The 20198-nt window shown below is 46.2% G+C and overlaps 1 protein-coding gene across 1 annotated transcript in view; it reads left to right on the top strand.

The window, feature by feature from the left end:
* The window catches only part of FARSB (phenylalanyl-tRNA synthetase subunit beta), a 78454-nt gene that overhangs the window by 40094 nt on the left and 18162 nt on the right, over positions 1–20198 (top strand). The window contains exon 16 of the mRNA XM_077290879.1: positions 5318–5470. Coding sequence (XP_077146994.1) covers positions 5318–5470 — 153 coding nt within the window. The remainder of the gene's footprint in view (positions 1–5317; positions 5471–20198) is intronic.

Raw genomic sequence — 20198 nt, 5'->3', positions numbered from 1 at the left:
AAATCCCCAGATCTACGTCCTTCTACAGAACCTAATAATTGTATGATACAATATTGTTCTGCTCCAGGAAGACATCCAGGCCTCTCTTGAACCCCTCGACTGAGTTCGCCATCACCATCTCCTCAGGCAAGGAATTCCAGATTCTCACTGCCCTAACAGTAAAGAATCCTCTTCTATGTTGGTGGAAAAACCTTCTCTCCTCCAGACGCAAAGAATGCCCCCTTGTGCCCGTCACCTTCCTTGGTATAAACAGATCCTCAGCGAGATATTTGTATTGTCCCCTTATATACTTATACATGGTTATTAGATCGCCCCTCAGTCGTCTTTTTTCTAGACTAAATAATCCTAATTTCGCTAATCTATCTGGGTATTGTAGTTCTCCCATCCCCTTTATTAATTTTGTTGCCCTCCTTTGTACTCTCTCTAGTTCCATTATATCCTTCCTGAGCACCGGTGCCCAAAACTGGACACAGTACTCCATGTGCGGTCTAACTAGGGATTTGTACAGAGGCAGTATAATGCTCTCATCATGTGTATCCAGACCTCTTTTAATGCACCCCATGATCCTGTTTGCCTTGGCAGCTGCTGCCTGGCACTGGCTGCTCCAGGTAAGTTTATCATTAACTAGGATCCCCAAGTCCTTCTCCCTGTCAGATTTACCCAGTGGTTTCCCGTTCAGTGTGTAATGGTGATATTGATTCCTTCCTCCCATGTGTACAACCTTACATTTGTCATTGTTAAACCTCATCTGCCACCTTTCAGCCCAAGTTTCCAACTTATCCAGATCCATCTGTAGCAGAATACTACCTTCTCTTGTATTAACTGCTTTACATAGTTTTGTATCATCTGCAAATATCGATATTTTACTGTGTAAACCTTCTACCAGATCATTAATGAATATGTTGAAGAGAACAGGTCCCAATACCGACCCCTGTGGTACCCCACTGGTCACAGCGACCCAGTTAGAGACTATACCATTTATAACCACCCTCTGCTTTCTATCACTAAGCCAGTTACTAACCCATTTACACACATTTTCCCCCAGACCCAGCATTCTCATTTTGTGTACCAACCTCTTGTGCGGCACGGTATCAAACGCTTTGGAAAAATCGAGATATGCCACGTCCAATGACTCACCGTGGTCCAGCCTATAGTTTACCTCTTCATAAAAACTGATTAGATTGGTTTGACAGGAGCGATTTCTCATAAACCCATGCTGATATGGAGTTAAACAGTTATTCTCATTGAGATAATCCAGAATAACATCCTTCAGAAACCCTTCAAATATTTTACCAACAATAGAGGTTAGACTTACTGGCCTATAATTTCCAGGTTCACTTTTAGAGCCCTTTTTGAATATTGGTACAACATTTGCTATGCGCCAGTCCTGCAGAACAGACCCCGTCGCTATAGAGTCCCTAAAAATAAGAAATAATGGTTTATCTATTACATTACTTAGTTCTCTTAGTACTCGTGGGTGTATGCCATCCGGACCCGGAGATTTATCTATTTTAATCTTATTTAGCCGGTTTTGCACCTCTTCTTGGGTTAGATTGGTGACCCTTAATATAGGGTTTTCATTGTTTCTTGGGATTTCACCTAGCATTTCATTTTCCACCGTGAATACCGTGGAGAAGAAGGTGTTTAATATGTTAGCCTTTTCCTCGTCATCTACAACCATTCTTTCCTCACTATTTTTTAAGGGGCCTACATTTTCAGTTTTTATTCTTTTACTATTGATATAGTTGAAGAACAGTTTGGGATTAGTTTTACTCTCCTTAGCAATGTGCTTCTCTGTTGCAATATCCAGATTCCATCCTTTTGTCCAGCAGAGCGGCCACCAACTTTTCATTGACCTCCTATGAGTTTTACCTATAGGGGAGCGCCCACTTACAGCCGATAATTTCACCACTCCCCTTGGCCATGAGCCCCTTTCATAGTGCCAGCTGCACAGTTCCCCCCTCCACCAGTAATGCCAGTCAGAGACGGCCCCCTATTATTGGCAGTCATGTCTATGGGGAGCGCCGGCGATACAGTCCGCCGTTGGCACATACCCGCCGGTGCTGCTCTCGCCATGTACCAGCCTGCCTATACCATGGTGGTTGGGGGCCACAATGTGCAGCATCGTGGACAGCGTGCAGCCCCCGGCCCTGAATTTGTGCCCACCTGGTTTAGTAAAACCTACATTATAATGCTGTAAGGTAACTAGTGAAGGCATTCTGGGACTTGTAGTTAGAACAACATCTTCAGAAGCTTGTAGTATTGAAAGAGTGGGCCGTTTTTCTTTCCTAATAGTGGAATAAGCCGGTGTTTGGTCACGAGCCGGAAGGCTAATCATCTGTGTAATCTGTGAATCACTTTGGCATCGTTGGCAGACTCCTTCTAATACTTTGGCTTCCAGGAAACCCTACATGGATGTCTTTCTAGAGCAAAGCTGAATCATATGTTAGTAAATGATTTTTTCTTTTTATCTTGGACACGCTGCAGTCACACAAGTGGTCTGAGATCTGACTCATTTAGGTCACCGAGTAAACAGCTAAAAAACACCCGAAGATCTAATGCGAGGCTAAAAAAGACCTGCCGCCATCCAGGTCAGCCTATAATGCCGTCAGTTCAGAGGAAGGAAAAAAACACCCGAGTATGATAGTTGTCCTCATATCGGGTAAGACATGACTTATGGGGTATATGGTACTCAGAATTAGGGCTCTTACAGATGTCTGGAATCATCGGACTGATCTCTGATCACAATGCACGGGCTGGCCGAGCGTCTCCTGACCCGAGAGACCGCTTCATGTACTTCTGTCAGGAGATGCGCGGTCAGTCCATGCACTGTGATCCGAGATTGGATGATTCCTGTACGAGCCCTTAATCCCTAGATCACCGACCCATCTGTGTAATGTAGTACCCGTAACCTGTAATATTCTGCTCACTAGGTTATTCAGGCCCAGATACAATTCACACCTGTCAGATTTGGCATGTACAATACTGCTAAATTCTACTTGCTTGCTACTTATTTCAGATGGAAATCTTTCAGCAGAGTTTACTATAGGCTCAATGCTCTTACCGTAAAGAATCTTTGGTGGTGAAGAAACTTTCTTTCCTCTGTACGGGGAGCCACAGCGGCATGTTGTATGTAAAGATAAGTGTGCGGAGATACAGCAGGGTCAGAGGCCACTATGTCTGAGTCTCCGCCTCCTGTACATTCCCAAAAATGATGCACACAATGCACATGTTGGCTCTGCCGGCACCATTACAGTCCATGGCCCCGTGGGTGCATGAGTCCGAACCCCATTTTTGCCAGAGATTTTGGATGTATGCCCTGCCGGGGACACAGGACGCAATGTTAAAGCACAAATATCCTGGAGTAATACAATGCATAGAAACACGGCAGTAAGGGAGTAAATAGTATGACATCTAAAAGCTAAAAAACTTGGGGTACTCGGTTAACATTTTTTGTTAAAATAAAAAAACTAACGAAAATGGTTCCTACTGTAACGCCCCTCGCTATGTGTGAACAGGCCTTAAAATAGATGGGGGGCAGAGCTGGACTAGTACCTGCCTGCGTGCTACACCTGCCTATGGAAAGCTGAATATATGAGGTGTACAGACCAAGGGGGCGGCCACGTCCCCAAATGTACTGACTACAAAGGTGAACTTAGTCCCCTATGTTTTCTACACGTGTCACTGCTTGTCTACTGGAGGGTCTCTATGCAGTTGTGATATTTGTGTGTTAATGGCCACAGTGTATTTCCACCTACATATTACTTGTACCAAGAGGTGTGCCGGCCCATGTTTGGTGTTTCTTGTAGGCCGCACATTTGGGGATGTGGCCGCCCCCTTGGTCTGTGCACCCTATATATCCAGCCTACCGCAGGTAGAAGTGAGGCACAGTCAGGCCCGAGTCCAGCTCTGCCTCCCTCCATTCTGAGGCCTGCTGGCACATAGCGAGGTGACTTACCATGGTAGGGGCCATCTGGATTGGTACACCTTGTCTCAGGGGCATGGTCAAAAAATATAAAATTAGGACCCTATGGGACTATACATCAGGACGAGCGTTGTTCACACTGATGTTGATGAGGAGATGGACTGGAGTCAGACACTCCTGATTCATGAAGAAGCATGCGCCTCGTGAACTGGGAGTGCAGGATGAGTGGCCTACACCTCCATGTGCCTCGCCACAAATCCTACTCCAGTCCCTGCACAAAACTGGATTTTCCCGCCATCTTTAACACCCACAGCCTGAGCATTCATGCTGCGCACGTTTACCACGATATCCGTGCGATTTAGTGCTGATATTTCGCTGTGGCCAATCCTTTCCGTGTGCGCGTACCCTAATGGGTTGCTAACTGCCCCCCCCACCTGACAACCCTACTTACTAATCTGTAAGACCCCCTGACAGCCTGTCTGTTCTTAATCCGCAAGAAAAACATAGCCAAAGCCTCCGGCCAGCAGTTAACCCTTGCCTTTCCCCTCCATGGCCTGCAGCATTATGTAGATATGTAATAACTCTTTTCATCTTTCTTTGATTCCTGGGCATTATGACTTTGTAGTGTGCGGGTAATGGATATATGTTGTGTTGTGAGTTTGGTGTGCGGAGCTTACATGTGCGCCCTCCATTATACGCCTGATGCTCGCGGAGCCTCCTGTCATGGGTAGATGTGACGTGTGGTATAATTGCTGTTCACTGCAGGGGTTGTTAGAAGAACGGATCGAGTGGTTGGGGCCTCCATCCTCCGGACATGGCGGGTGCGCGGCAGATACCGAGCGTTTGATGCTGACAATGTGCAGCTGGGGTCCGACTCTCCTCCGTCTGTTCCCAATTTCTCCCCTTACTTCTACAAAGAGCGCGTCTGCAGCTGATTTGGGATTTGCCTTATCTTGTTTGTCTACCGTTTACGCCGTTCTCCTGTTATTTTCGTCTCTCATTCTTAATCTTGGTGATTGCCACTTGTCATGCTCGCCTCCATTTTTTTTTTTCTGCTTCTCCTCTTTTGAAGTCTGTGTAGATCCAAATGCTGGTGCGCCCCAATACATACTGGGTGGTGAACCCATTTAGAAATGTTTGGATGAATTAGATCTTCTCATCCCCTGATCTGGTGACTTATATTTTCACATGGTCATTGATACTGAAGTCATTATTAATAAAATATGATGATATCGGGGAAGCAAAAATTAACAGCTCCCCGAAACGATGCACAAAAAATGCCATGTGGCTTTTTTGTGTTTTCTGCATAGTATCACTGGCTTCACTCTTTTTAGATGATAAGATTGCGGGTCGACTAATGTCTTTTTTTTTTGGTTTTTTTTACTCTTTAAGATGTTGGGGCGAGGAATCATCGACACCTCTGTGCGGTGTATTACAACAAGAACCCAGGGTTTGAGGTGATACATGGCCTGCTGGACCGCATCATGCAGCTATTAGCGGTCTGCCCTGGCACAGAGAGCGGATACCGGATCAAAGCTGCGGAAGGTAAGCGGGTGTACGGTATATATGTGTATAGAAGTGTCTGCAGTACATGTCATGGGTAGATTTGTGGCATAAAGAAAAAAAAAACTTCCCAAAATGTTTCAGCTATTTAACAAAGTGAACCTATCAGCAGGATTGTGCACAGTAACCTACAGACAGTGTCAGGTTGGCACTGTTATACCGACTAAAATGATATTTTGGTTGATGAAATCTGTCTTGTGGTTGTTGTTTAATCTTTATTTGCAGTTTTCAGTTAAAGCGAACCTGTCATCAGATTTTGCCGCTATAAGCTGCGGCCACCGCCTTTCAGGGCTTATCTACAGCATTCTATAATGTTGTAAATAAGCCCCCGCTCCAACCTGCAAGTGAAGAAAAATAAGTTTTATTATACTCACCCAGGGTGCAGTCCTGTCCGATGGGTGTCGCAGGTCCTGGTCTGGCACCTCCCATCCCTCGTGTTGCTTCATCCCTCCCTGGCATCGCGCGGAAAAGGTCAGAGAGGCCCGGCACCTGCGCCCTGCAGTACTTTGGGCAGCCCTCAACTGGGCAGATAAGTACGTCTGCGCCGGAGCACAATGCCAGGGAGGGATGAAGCAACATGAGGGCGGCGTCGCAAGAAGATGGGAGTCGCCGGGCCAGGACCTGCGACACCCATCAGACCGGACCACCCCCCCCAGATGAGTATAATAAAACGTATTTTTCTTCACTTGCAGGTCGTAGCGGGGGCTTATCTACAGCATTGTAAAATGTAGATGAGCCCTGAAAGGCAGTGGCCGCATCCTATAGAGGCCAAAACAGATGACAGGTTCCCTTTAATGATATGCTCGTGCTCCGGGGCGGCCTTATAAGGTGCTCCGATTAGATATTCATCTGTATGGGCTTATGACAGGTCCATGATCCTTCAGTGACCTGTCCCCTATTTTACATACTGCATATCATATTGTGGATTTAAAAAAAATAAAATATATATATATTACATTCATCAAAATGGCGCCAGCAGCCAGCGCAGTAGCATCTATCGCGTTCTGATATAGCTACCGTGCAGGCGGTGCCATTTTTTTTTGCTACAACACAATGGCAGCGGGGCATGTGCAGTATCATCTATCTGCAAGGAATTCTCTCAATCTGCACATTCGCCGCCCTCTGTGTTCAGAGGACCAGTGTGAGAGCGCTCATAAAGAAGAGGAAATCGCTGCCGAACATAGCCACGCAGCCCCCAGAGGGAATTTAGTACTAGCCGTGATACAATAATGATTTCAACCCCTCTTTGCCACCAATGTATTAAAATATATCATGAAGATTAATTTACTAGCTGGCCAGATACTAAGATAGGAATCAGGGGAGATATATGTATATACATATAGGGCTATTTAGTATAGGATTCACCAGACACCAAATAGCATATAAGCTGATGAAATATAATGAGTTTGATAGGTACATTAATTGATTGCTATATAGTTACATATCTGTCTATCCATCTATCTCACCGCACCTGCATATGGTCTCACAAGGGGTCTGAGGATCTCATCTCGGTACCTAATGGCAGCCAGGCTACCTCTGGCGAGCACATGGAGGGCTGTGCGGCCCTCCAAAGAAATGCCACCCCACACCATTACTGACCCACTGCCAAACCGGTCATGCTGAAGGAAGTTGCAGGCAGCAGATCGCTCTCCACGGCGTCTCCAGACTCCGTCACGTCTGTCACATGTGCTCAGTGTGAACCTGCTTTCATCTGTGAAGAGCACAGGGCGCCAGTGGCGAATCTGCCATTCTTGGCGTTCTCTGGCAAATGGCAATTGCCCTCCACGGTGTTGGGCTGTGAGCATAACATCCACTTGTGGACCTCGGACTCTTGTACCACCCTCACGGAGTCTGTTTCTGATAATTTGAGCAACCACATGGATGTTAGTGGAGGTCATTTTGCAGGGCTCTGGCACTGCTCCTCCTTTACCTCCTTGAACAAAGGAGGCGGTAGAAGTCCTGCTGCTGGGTTGTTCCCCTTCTACGGCCCCCTCCTGGTATACTGGCCTGTCTCCTGGTATCTGCTTGGTGATCTGGACAGACACAGCTACCTTTCTTGTCACAGCTCGCATTGATGTGCCATCCTGGATGATCTGCACTGCCTGGCAACTTCTGTGGGTTGTACGATAGACATCGCCTCATGTTACTGTACAGTACCTCTAGGGGTGAGAGCAATGACAAAATACAAAAGTGACTAAAACGACAACCAAAAAGGATGAGAACAGATAAATGGTCTGTGGTCACCCCCTCCAGAACCATTCCTTTTATAGGAGTTGTCTTGCTAATTGCCAATAATTTCTACTTGTTGTTTGTTCCATTTGCACTACAGCAGGACAAATTGATTCACATTAGGTGTTGCTTCATAACTGGACAAGTTGATTTCACAGAAGTGTGATTGACTTGGAGTTTTATTATGTTGTTTTAGTGTTCCCTTTATTTTTGTGAGCAGTGTAGTTGGCTATTTGGACATTTCTGCACGAAGGCCAGGATTTTGCTTCCCGATGCATTTTGGTTGTCTGGAAAAGAACATGCTGTTGTCTTTGTTCAGATTCAGGGCCCCCTCTACCTTGTTTGCCCGTGGAATACATATTTTTGGTTGGGTATGCCACAATGGTTGGTTTTATTTATCGGCTCTCTGTTTTTGTGTGTAGCTGGAAGTACCTACCTAATGTCCACTTTCTCTGATGACTCCTATGGACAGGATTTTTTCTTTGAGTAAAGCGCTTTAAATGGTTTAAGACCAAAATAGTCCACCCATCATACCTCCATGCACTGTGGTTGAGCATGCTTGTGGCTGCTGCAGTCACTCTGTCAGTGCCTGCATGTGGCTGTTCCCACAGGTCCCATAGTGTTTCCTGGTGCATGTCATGCAATGAGGGCTGGGGACGGCTTCTGACTTTGCAATAAAAAGACAAATAATATAGGGAAGATCTGTCAGGTGTGGGTAGGTGGATACAATGAAGAATTAGGTAGTGCAGAGAGAACCCATTTTTAATCATTTAGGGAATTCACGTCTTCCAAACCAAGTGTGACTGCCTCATAGGGTCAGGAGACGTGCAGCCAGTCCATGCGTTTCGATTCTAGATCAGACCGATGATCATAAACGTCTGACAGAGCCATTAGGCTGTTTTCACACTGCATTGGATTTTACATTTGGTGCATCTATTGGGAGGTGTCCATATCCTAGACAGGGTGCAAGTCATGACGGGGTGATCCTATATTCTGATCGTATTATTCTGCAGGGCTCTTAGGCATGGGACACACACCTCGGTCAGACATTGTTAGAACATCCTCAGAATACACCATAAATGTCTGTGATGGGCATGACCCTTTAGTAGATTACTATTTCAGATTGATGGTGCCAGGTCTGGTCCTCACGTGCTGGATTCTCCCATGCATTAGATTATCTGTAGACACAAGGACTAAATAGACTGCGGCCTCTCTCCATGAGTTACAGTTGTGTCCTCCCTTCTGAGCATATGTGTAATAGTTGGCTTTTCACGCACCTTCTGTCCCTTTAACATACTTATGGAGCGTCCACCCAACCTGGGTCATAACCTCTGCTCCTCTCTATGGGATGGGAGCTCTGAAAATTATCACGGTGGAGTTGTGCTGTTTTGGTGCTAGTGTTACAGGATCAGTCATTGTAACCCAAGCCGGGTATTAGCTGCTGTCTGATTCGAAGCCGAGGTCTCCAGGAACCGTCTCTTAGAAATGATCTGATTTCCTCTGCATTCACACTCAGGACAGCATGTAGTGCACGGAGCATCAGAAGCCGTATTCCTGGCAGATACACAGTGAATCGTAACTATAGGATTTTAAGATTTGGCAAAAATTATAGATTTATATGGAAAATAAGGACTGGATAATCTTGGGAACTACAAATCCTCTACAAAATCTCATCTTCCTGATGTTGAGAAAAAGAACAAATTCATTGCCAATTCTTTTACGATCTCCGTGGTTGTGATGAGAACTAGTCTCTGTGGATTTAGGCCATTACTAATTTCCAGAATATTGCATTGCTGACCCTCTGCTCTAAGTCATGGTATAGACTGGCAGATGTGATGAGCCGCACTTTGCCTTCTCTTTATTGGGGATGGCCTGGTGCTCTGCCTGTAAGACTGGTAAAAGAGAATATTGGACCTTCTACCTGGTCCACCAGACCCTGTCATCACTGTGAAATAGATGTTCTTCCTGAGATGTAGTGATGTGAAACACTAGACCAGCCATGTGTCCAAACCATCTGTACTGGAGATAAGATGGTGATGCACAGAGAAATGTCGGGCAAACCTGGCTATTTGCGTTTAGTGCCTCCCGACTCTCATAGATGATGGCAGGAAGAGAAAAGTTTCAGACACGTGAAATTTCAACACCCAGTCCATTTATTCTCCAGAGAGAGGAGCTGCTGCTTTCTCATTCTAATCGCCCCTTACTCCAGTCTCATCGCCCCTTACTCCAGTCTCATCGCCCCTTACTCCAGTCTCATCGCCCCTTACTCCAGTCTCATCGCCCCTTACTCCAGTCTCATCGCCCCTTACTCCAGTCTCATCGCCCCTTACTCCAGTCTCATCGCCCCTTACTCCAGTCTCATCGCCCCTTACTCCAGTCTCATCGCCCCTTACTCCAGTCTCATCGCCCCTTACTCCAGTCTCATCGCCCCTTACTCCAGTCTCATCGCCCCTTACTCCAGTCTCATCGCCCCTTACTCCAGTCTCATCGCCCCTTACTCCAGTCTCATCGCCCCTTACTCCAGTCTCATCGCCCCTTACTCCAGTCTCATCGCCCCTTACTCCAGTCTCATCGCCCCTTACTCCAGTCTCATCGCCCCTTACTCCAGTCTCATCGCCCCTTACTCCAGTCTCATCGCCCCTTACTCCAGTCTCATCGCCCCTTACTCCAGTCTCATCGCCCCTTACTCCAGTCTCATCGCCCCTTACTCCAGTCTCATCGCCCCTTACTCCAGTCTCATCGCCCCTTACTCCAGTCTCATCGCCCCTTACTCCAGTCTCATCGCCCCTTACTCCAGTCTCATCGCCCCTTACTCCAGTCTCATCGCCCCTTACTCCAGTCTCATCGCCCCTTACTCCAGTCTCATCGCCCCTTACTCCAGTCTCATCGCCCCTTACTCCAGTCTCATCGCCCCTTACTCCAGTCTCATCGCCCCTTTCTCCAGTCTCATCGTGTTGTGCCCAGTAGGCATGCACTTGTATAGAGCAGTCTGGAGAGACCTTTTGGCTGAAGGAGTGTTTGGCCGGCAAGGGGGTGTGGGACCGACACTAGAGGATACAACCAGCCGATCTTGTCAGTAGATCCACCACTGGAGGTGAATTGATGATCTGGTTTTTTTGGGTCATATTCACTGTAGAATAAGGAACATGCTGTCAATTTTAAAATCCACAACCTCTTCATTTTTGGCAAGGATTCCACAGCAGTGGATTAGAGGTACTGAATTACAATGAGGCTAATCTGCATGTGGTAGAGCTCTAAGTGTCGGCTTCAGATTTTCTGAAAAATCCACAGTGGATCTACCTACGACAAATTAGTATCATATGAACATGGCCTTAGAGCAGTGGTCCCCAACCTTTCTGACCTTGAGAGCCATATTAAGCTCTGCAAGAGGGTCGTGAGCCACATCCAGCTCCCCTCACAGTAGTGGCAACCAAAGCCTCCATTATGGGTATAATGATAACCAAAGCTTTTCCACACAAATCACCCTGAATCAGTATACGAAGATCCAGGGGTTCCCACCAAACCCCCATTCAGCATTCTTCCATCACTCCCAACACAGTCACATCCAGCTTCAAGCACCTCCCTCTGACCGGTAGTATCATCCTGGCTCCATCGTACCATACTTAAATTATCTCTAAACCCCCAAGACCAGTAGAAGTGTACCCAAATCTGCTCTTCTGTGCAGGGCTATTCACAAGTTTCACCATTTTGAGATGTGCTCTTCATACCAGTTTACTAAACCTGGAGAGAATGCACCAAGCTGGCAGACAGCTGCGAGCCACAATTCATGGGACCGCGAGCCACATGTGGCTTAGAGAATACCAGGTTACCCGATCTACATCACCGAAGCCTTTCTTTACGGGGATTACTTGGTGTCCAGACTGGAGAATAGTAAACCGGCCATCCAAAACTCCACCGTGCCTCTGTCTCATCATGACATGGTTGGGATTTTCTATCTCTGTGACCTGTATATTATCCTCTACCAGTGGCCTACTTTCCTTAGGTTATGCGCACACTGAGGTTTTTGAGGCGCTTAGAAACGTCAACTTTTCAGTGCAAATCACTTCTGGAAACGCTCCTTCTTTGGGGAGTTTTTGGAGCTTTTTCCTTTTTATCTCCCCCTGAAGCGTTTTTTTTCAACCTTTTGATTGAACAATGCCTAGGTTGGAGTGTTTTCCATCAGGAGATGCTTCAGAGAAGTGACACACACTTGCTTTTTTCCCACCAGGTGTTTTATAATGGAGATGGAGAGGAATCATCTTGCAAGTGTTTTTTTTAGCGATTTTTTTTTTTTTTTTTTAAGTGTTTTTTTGAGGAGTCAACATACTCCTCAAAAAACTTTGTTTGCTTCTAGTCAGATTCATTCTCTACTGACAATTGACTTGGCAAACAAAAGAAAGACTGGATCATGGAGAAAACCCCTTTTTAGAAAGAAGTCGGCGGATCGATGTGGCTCCGGCTTCTCTACGTCTTAATCTTAAGCTGTTATCTGGATAGGAGGAAAGCCACGACTAGCCACTTGTTTCCGCTGTATGGGCCATGTAGCATTATATACCAGCTATTTGGATGGAAATGATAGGTGTGGATGGGGTGAAGGATTGCGTTATGGCCAGATATGTAAAGTGTCACTTTACAAGTGATTCTCCATGGTCAGGCGGGTAAGGTGCGTGCACCTGCTCCTAGCCTCCACCCTAGGCCAGCAAGCAAGGTGCAGTCCGCGGGCTGGGTGCCACCCTCCTGGCGAATTAAGCGTGTCACAGTGTTTAGGAGCCAGCAGGCACAATTACACTGGCCGCACCTGTAATGGCTGGTGGCCACTGGAAGAAATCCGTGTGTTTCTGGGTCTTTAAGCAGCCATGAAATGCAGACAGCGTGTTAAATAATAATTAGGAGAAGCTGGTGAAACTCCGAATAGAAAAGTAAATGAGATTTAAAGCAGTCTGTTATGGAGCCCCAGCGGGAGAGCCGGCTCTGATAATACATCAGTGACAGTAGGTAGAGTTTCCTGGGTAATTATTCCCCGCTCCCTGTGGGGTCTCTTGTAGATTCCAGCCCTTTGATCTGCATTGTATATTACATTAATACCAATCTTGTTATTCTCTTATTCCCCGCCCTTCCCCTGCTGTGTATAACGCCCCCCAGCTATTAGCCCCCTTATCCATTACAGTTTCGCTGCCTTGTATTGTGGCGGCTTCATTTACATTCTGTAATTACAGTGTAAGAAATATCGGTGCCTCGAGAGTGTTGCAGCATGTAACCAGTTAATGAAATAATGCATTAATTAAATAAGAATTAATAAGCTACCATTGTTTTTTCAGTTTTGAACAATCCTTCTGGTAGCGAAACAATGGACACGATGTCTACAAAATGGCCCAGACAAGTGGGCAGGATCCATAAGACGGCTTCATCAGACTGGTTTCACCAGAATTCTGGCATAAAACGGTTTTGCCACCTGTAGTTGTGCAAATATTGACTGACTTTTGGCCTTTTTACCCCAATCCTGGCTATCTCGGCTAATTTTCTGAAAGTGGGCAGAGCTTCACTAAGACGAATGCAGCCCAAAAATATTCCGAATTGACGCCACTAAAGTGTCATTGATAACAGCATAGATGTCCTCCAGTCTCGGAGTCGGTCACATATATTGCGGTAGCGTCCGGCTGATGGAAGATGTGCCAATTTCATTAAGTGGCACTGGCATCTTAATACATTTTCCACATTTGACTTCTGTGCGCTCTTCATCAAGACGGGAGGCAAAACTCCGGGCCATAGTGTCGTTGGAGGTCTGAATTTCTGACTAGGCAAAACGCCAAATTTATCAATGGTTCATATATTTGGCTCAACGTACTAGTCCTGTGAGACATGTATGTCCGCCTCACCATAATTAGGTAAAATTGCAAAGTGCTTTACATATAAGCAATTTTGCAATTTACTTTGTATTAACAATATTAAAATTCCTCACTGCTCAACAATAGAGGGACTTTTAATTCTATTGGTTACAACTTGCTACCTAGGTTACCAGCCACCTCTGCAGCCTATCAGAGGAGACCGGTCTCCTAGGGGAGGAGCTCACGGATTACAAGCACTTTTCTACTTTGTGTTCAAAGTTGCCTCTGCTAGCGACATCCCAGAGCGCACAGTTCAGGTTGGCGGATGGTCCGGACTCTATTATCAGGAGCACACTGCCCCTGGCCATCAGGGAGGCGGGGGAGCGCTGCGTACCTGAAGAATGAAAGTGCAGAAAACTTTTATTGTTTTGCACCAAAAATAATAAATACAGTCATACACAGACTAAAGCCGGGATCACACATACGCGAGATACGGCCGAGGCTCGCAGGTGAAAACCCAGCTCTGGCGCCGGCACTCCGGAGCGGAGCGTGCAGCCGCACAGCAATACATGGAGCTGCACGCTCCGCTCCCAAGTGCCGGCGCCAGAGCTGGGTTTTCACCTGCGAGACTCGGCCGTATCTCGCGTATGTGTGATCCCGGCCTTAAGTTGATATCGGTGGGAGCGTCTGACTGTGTAATATGTAGGGGGTCTCCTGACCTATGATGTTGGGGGTAGAGAAGGATCCATCCTGTTGGATTTCCAAAGGCCAATCCCTAAGTTCCCCAGGAGCTATGCTGCCACCATAGGAGTCCGTCATCGGCCCACTCGGAGAAAACACAGTACCGACCGGCCAAGACGAAGACACATGTATATGGGTCAGTTGGGGGAGATGGCTATTGTCCAAACTATCATTCGTCCTACAGCCAAGCTGAGTGGAGCCTTATTATCATAAATTAGTAAATCCATTACAGTTAGCGGCCATTTACACTGAGCATTCCTTTGGATGCCCGCTTCACATTAGTCTTGCCATGTAAACAGACTGCCACTCACCTAATGAACAAACAAAACACTTGTTCGTCGGGTGCAATGATCTTCTGTGCTGCCGAGAATGATGATCGCCTACGTGCACCGAACGTTCGCTCTCATACAGATCGCATCTGAAGCCGGATCTACCTCTATAAACCGGCTGCTAAATCGACTGCCGTTAAGAAAACAGGCAGCTGTTAAAAGATCCAGGTCGGCCCGTGTAAATGGACCATTAATAAAGCCACTCAGTATCCTAGAGAAACATGGTGCCCACGTTATACCCCAGGCAGACAGTGTTCTTATGGCACCTTGATGGCACATTTGTGCAGTAGATAAATATACAGATGTGCTCTGATGGGTACATGTAGATGGAATATTCAGGCCGTGGGCTGTTGGTTGTCAGGAAGGTAAAGTTCTTCTTTTTCTGCAGCATCAGCGCCAGTCTTGCCCACAGGTAACCCTTTATGCCAACCAATTGGTGGTGTGTAGTTAGTCACAGATGTCTCCAGATACACCAACTCTGTAATCCAGCCACTTAGAATGTGGCACATTTTCTTACAATGTAGTGTGAATTTAGGCAGGATCGGTAAATCTGCTCCTGTGATCCTTCTCCCTTACATTCCCATTAGTAATGCCGCAGCACTTAAAGCAATAGAGGAGATTTATCAAAGGAGACTTCTCTCTGCACAAGATAGGTATTACATGCATGATCCGTGGGGCTTTCACCATATGGACCCCCACCGATCCTGTGAGTGGGTATCCCATATCCTCATGAGTGACCTCCGCTCTGTTCACCGTCTAGGGGTCCCCACTACCAGTCCCTCATAAATGAATGGAGTGTGGTAACACTTGTGGACAGCTGCTGCATTTACATGGGGCTTCCACACCGCTGGCATTCCCCATGATCATCACCCAACCTGTGTATATGGACTCCGCGGATGACTTCTTTAGCTAGCAGTGCATTTCCTACATTCTAAGGATTGTAGGGTCCCAGCCGTCAGATTCCAGCCATCATTGATTGATGCCATAGCTTACTGATGTCTTACTCCTTAATCAACATATATTACTTATCCACAGGATAGATGATAAAAGTCTGACTGCTAGGGGCTCGGCTGTACTGTGACCCTCACAGTCCCATGAATCAAGGAGCAGAAGTCCCCTGTGTGGACGAAGCGTTACTGAGCGTTAGTGATGAGTGACTGTGCTCGGATAGGAGGGTATCTGAGCATGCTCGGGTGCTAAGAGTGTCTTCAACGCTGTCAAATATATTCTAGTCCCTGCGGCTGCATGTCTCGCAGCAGACTGCCAAACAGCCTCAAGACATGCAGCTGCGGGGACTCGAATATATTATTCGAGCATGCAGAAGTCACTCGGATAACAACCGAGCATGCTCAGATAACACCTTATCACACGTTCACTTTTCGCTACTGAGCATGTGTGACCACTGCTCCATTAAAGAGGACCGGTCACCAGTTCTAGAGAGTCCAGTTTTTGCTGTTATTTGTATTGTTGGTTTTTTTGTATCCACCATATTGTTCCAAGGATTTGAGCCATTGTATTTATTACTAATTGTATGTTCTTTACCAGTGAGGCCTCCTTGAAGGTAAGTGAACTTGAATTTATGTTTTTAGGTGGTCAATGAGATTTCTAATAGAAACAGCATTAGTAAACCCATCTTTTTTTAAGGACATAAAAAATACCTTTGGGGAATATTTTGAGGAGTTTTTTTATTTTTTTTTTATTTTTAGCTTTCTGATTGGACGGAGCCTAGTTAGGAGCGTTTTCCATCAGCCGGTGCTTAAAAGAAGCGATACGCACTTTCCTTTCTCCCTTCAGGTGGTTTTTTTTAACACCTCAAGAGGGTAAAACGGTCAAAGCACCGAATATATGAACAGCAAAGCGATTCTACAAGAAAAATAAATGAGTCTTTTGAGTGGTTTATGAGTGTGTTTTTCAGTCAACCCGCTCCAAAAGCCTTCCCTAAACTTTCACCATAGAATTTTGACATAAAGCTTTGAAAAGATAAAAAAAATTAGCCACTCTCAATTAGTTTCTGCAAAATGTTGTAACTTTTGTCATATTCACACCAGTTTCTCCCAGTTTTGCCATAATGTGTTGCGCTGGGGCGTGACGTGGGCAGGTCTCCTTCATGACCAGCTGTGTTGATGGTGGGGCATGCAGGAGACAGACACTCCTGATTCATTTAGAGGTTTGCTCCTCGGTGTGCACCTCGCCACAAATCTTACTCCAGTCGGGTTGTGAGGAAATTGTGCGATTTTTCAAAGCGTTTTACGCCAGAATATTGGCCTGAAAGCATTTGAAGAATCGAGCCCTAAAAGTCCATAACTAATCTACAGGAGTTGTGGTCACTCATGCTCAACGCTTCATTCATTCTGGATTTTTTCTCCCTTATTCTTGGCAGTGGAGGGTACAGTAGCCGGACCCCCAGCCATCATATGGTTAATGGAGTTGTGGTCACACATGCTCAACGCTTCATTAATTCTGGATTTTTTCTCCCTTATTCTTGGCAGTGGAGGTTACAGTAGTCGGACCCCCAGCCATCATATGGTTAATGGAGTTGTGGTCACACATGCTCAACGCTTCATTCATTCTGGATTTTTCCTCCCTTATTCTTGGCAGTGGAGGGTACAGTAGTCGGACCCCCAGCCATCATATGGTTAATGGAGTTGTGGTCACACATGCTCAACGCTTCATTCATTCTGGATTTTTTCTCCCTTATTCTTGGCAGTGGAGGGTACAGTAGCCGGACCCCCAGCCATCATATGGTTAATGGAGTTGTGGTCACACATGCTCAACGCTTCATTCATTCTGGATTTTTTCTCCGTTATTCTTGGCAGTGGAGGTTACAGTAGTCGGACCCCCAGCCATCATATGGTTAATGGAGTTGTGGTCACTCATGCTCAACGCTTCATTCATTCTGGATTTTTTCTCCCTTATTCTTGGCAGTGGAGGGTACAGTAGTCGGACCCCCAGCCATCATATGGTTAATGGAGTTGTGGTCACACATGCTCAACGCTTCATTCATTCTGGATTTTTTCTCCCTTATTCTTGGCAGTGGAGGTTACAGTAGTCGGACCCCCAGCCATCATATGGTTAATGGAGTTGTGGTCACTCATGCTCAACGCTTCATTCATTCTGGATTTTTTCTCCCTTATTCTTGGCAGTGGAGGGTACAGTAGCCGGACCCCCAGCCATCATACAGTTGTCATCTGTACTATCGTTTTAGGGACAGCCCTTTAACTAGGAAAACTCCTTTAACATAAGAATTCGGGTCCCAGTGACTTTTCCTCACCCCATACCCTTACTGCTGACTGTGCACAACAATGGCGCAGTCTGACTCGGCGAGGGTGGCTGCGGATCAGACATGAAATGTTACCAGCGAGGCTCAGCTGCAGATGAAAGCACATTTTAAGTGTTTCTTAGATTTTAGCCTTTAAAGCGGCTTCTCAATTGCTGCCTGTAAGCCCTCACTTCCGCACATCCTATCAAATTATAGGACTGCGACGGTATGTCTAAGCCTATAATATTACCTTCAAGGTTTTTTTTTTATTCCCAGTTTCATTCTGAAGCTCACACAAGAAAGAGAGTGAAATGTGCGATTCCAGCGGATAAGAAGAACCGTCCCTTTGATATTTAATGGTCCATAAAATGTGATAAAGATTAGTCGATACAAATGACATTTGGCCGCCTCCGGCTCTTAACTCTTAGTGCCCGGGGTCAGTGGTGGCAGAGTCTCCCGTGTGTTCAGGCATCCACCACTCATGGGTTAAAGTGGCCCTGTCTTTCAAAGTACAGAAGTCCTAGGACTGGCTGCAGAGGCTGTAATTATGCGATTACTCACAGCCCAGTGGACTTTGGAAAAAGAGGTGACATATATGGCTTTAGGGAAATGCGCGTCTATCCCCCTGTGAAGTGCAGCCGTCACGACACATCTGTTCATACCGGGCCAGTGCGGAGAGCCTGTGATCTGCAGACACAGCTGTCAGGGCACCGTGTATCGGGGGTGGAGGGCGGCCTCATGGCAGCACAGCTCCTTCTAACTGATTTTTAGTTATTTATTTTTGTAAATGTATCCTTAATTGTATTGTACGATTTAATGGTATTATTGGGCTTTTTGATGCAGGGCCCCATTCTCTGCGCTCTATAGACAGAATACAGGCTGCTGTATTCCGCTAACAGGCCTTCATTGAGAGCACCAGAAATGTGCAATCCCATGACCTTGTGTAGAAAATGGGATGTAGACATTAAACTTTCTTTTTTTACCAACAGTTTGTATTAAAGGAAATTAGTCACCATGTTTTTGCTGCCCCATCTGAGAGCAGCATAAGAGACACTGATTCCAGCGATGTTTCACTTACTGGGCTACATGTTGTGGTTTTTTTTTTATATAAAATCATTGTTTTATCTGCTACAGATCTCGCAGGGCTCAGAATACTAAGCCCTGTTTAACCCTGGCACACAGCACTGATATGAAGCTTTCTGTGTACACTGCATAGGCAGAAAGCTGCCAATCAGTGGTGGGGGCGAGATTAAACAGAGATCATGAATTGAAGGTTTACTAGTCGTTTATGATAATTTCCTGCTGATAAAACTGACTTTAATTAATAAAAAAAAGTACAGCAAGCAGCATAGTAATCAGGACTGTGGAGTCGGTAAGCCGAACCTCTGACTCCTCAATTTCCTGACTTCGACCCCACAGCACTGATCACTACTGAGCATGTGCATAAAGTGCAGCACAGATTCATATCATCTACGACTCCACAGCACTGGTCACTACTGAGCACGTACATAAAGTGCAGCACAGATTCATCTCAACTTAAAGCCGAGGTCCTTAGATCAGGAACAGAACAGACATTTATAGGACAGCTCATAAACATTTACAGCACATCCTGCATTGTACTACTGTACCCAGTGTATTATATATTTTACGAGTTGGTCGGTCCATTTTATACTGACTTCACAACTCCGACTCCACAGCTCTGACAGTAAGTGACACATCGCTGGAATCAGGCTCTCTGTCCCAACATTATGCTGCTGTCAGATTAGATAGAAAGAAATCTGATGACTAATTTCCTTTTTAGGAGGTTTTGCCTTTTTCTAATAAAGTTACTAATTACCAGTGTTCTTACCTGGTTGATGACTATCATGTCAGTGGGCCGGGAAATCATTAGCAACTGTGGCATTGTGTGAGCCATTGTTATATGCCTACCCATTCATGTGATACGCTAGCCCACCCATGAGACATGCTATCCCTATGAATGACATGAACAAATTCCACCCAACTATTGCCTATACTTAAAAAGTTTTTTTTTCCAGGACGTCATCCTGACAGCACTATGGAGGACGTCCTCCTCCCCCTTGCTGGGACAGGAAACACACGAGAGTTCAAAAGGTCCGGTCCCACCCCCAATCCTCAGTGTTTTTCCTGTCCCTGCAAGGGACGCACGAGAGAAGCTGCGCAGCTTACCGGAGCTCAGGGGGATCGTGCGGCTTGCCAAATCCTTCCCCCTGTCAAGAGGCTCAGGGCAGAAACCCTCCAGAGGGGGTCCCTCTGCTCCAAAGACCAGCGGCCGCTCCTCCCGGTGGGGGGGCTCTCGGCTGCGGACG

Source organism: Ranitomeya variabilis, chromosome 2 (genome assembly GCF_051348905.1).
Source record: "Ranitomeya variabilis isolate aRanVar5 chromosome 2, aRanVar5.hap1, whole genome shotgun sequence".
Classification (NCBI taxonomy): domain Eukaryota; kingdom Metazoa; phylum Chordata; class Amphibia; order Anura; family Dendrobatidae; genus Ranitomeya; species Ranitomeya variabilis.
The sequence above is the reverse complement of the archived record's forward strand: the minus strand, read 5'-3'. Positions and strand labels throughout refer to the sequence as shown.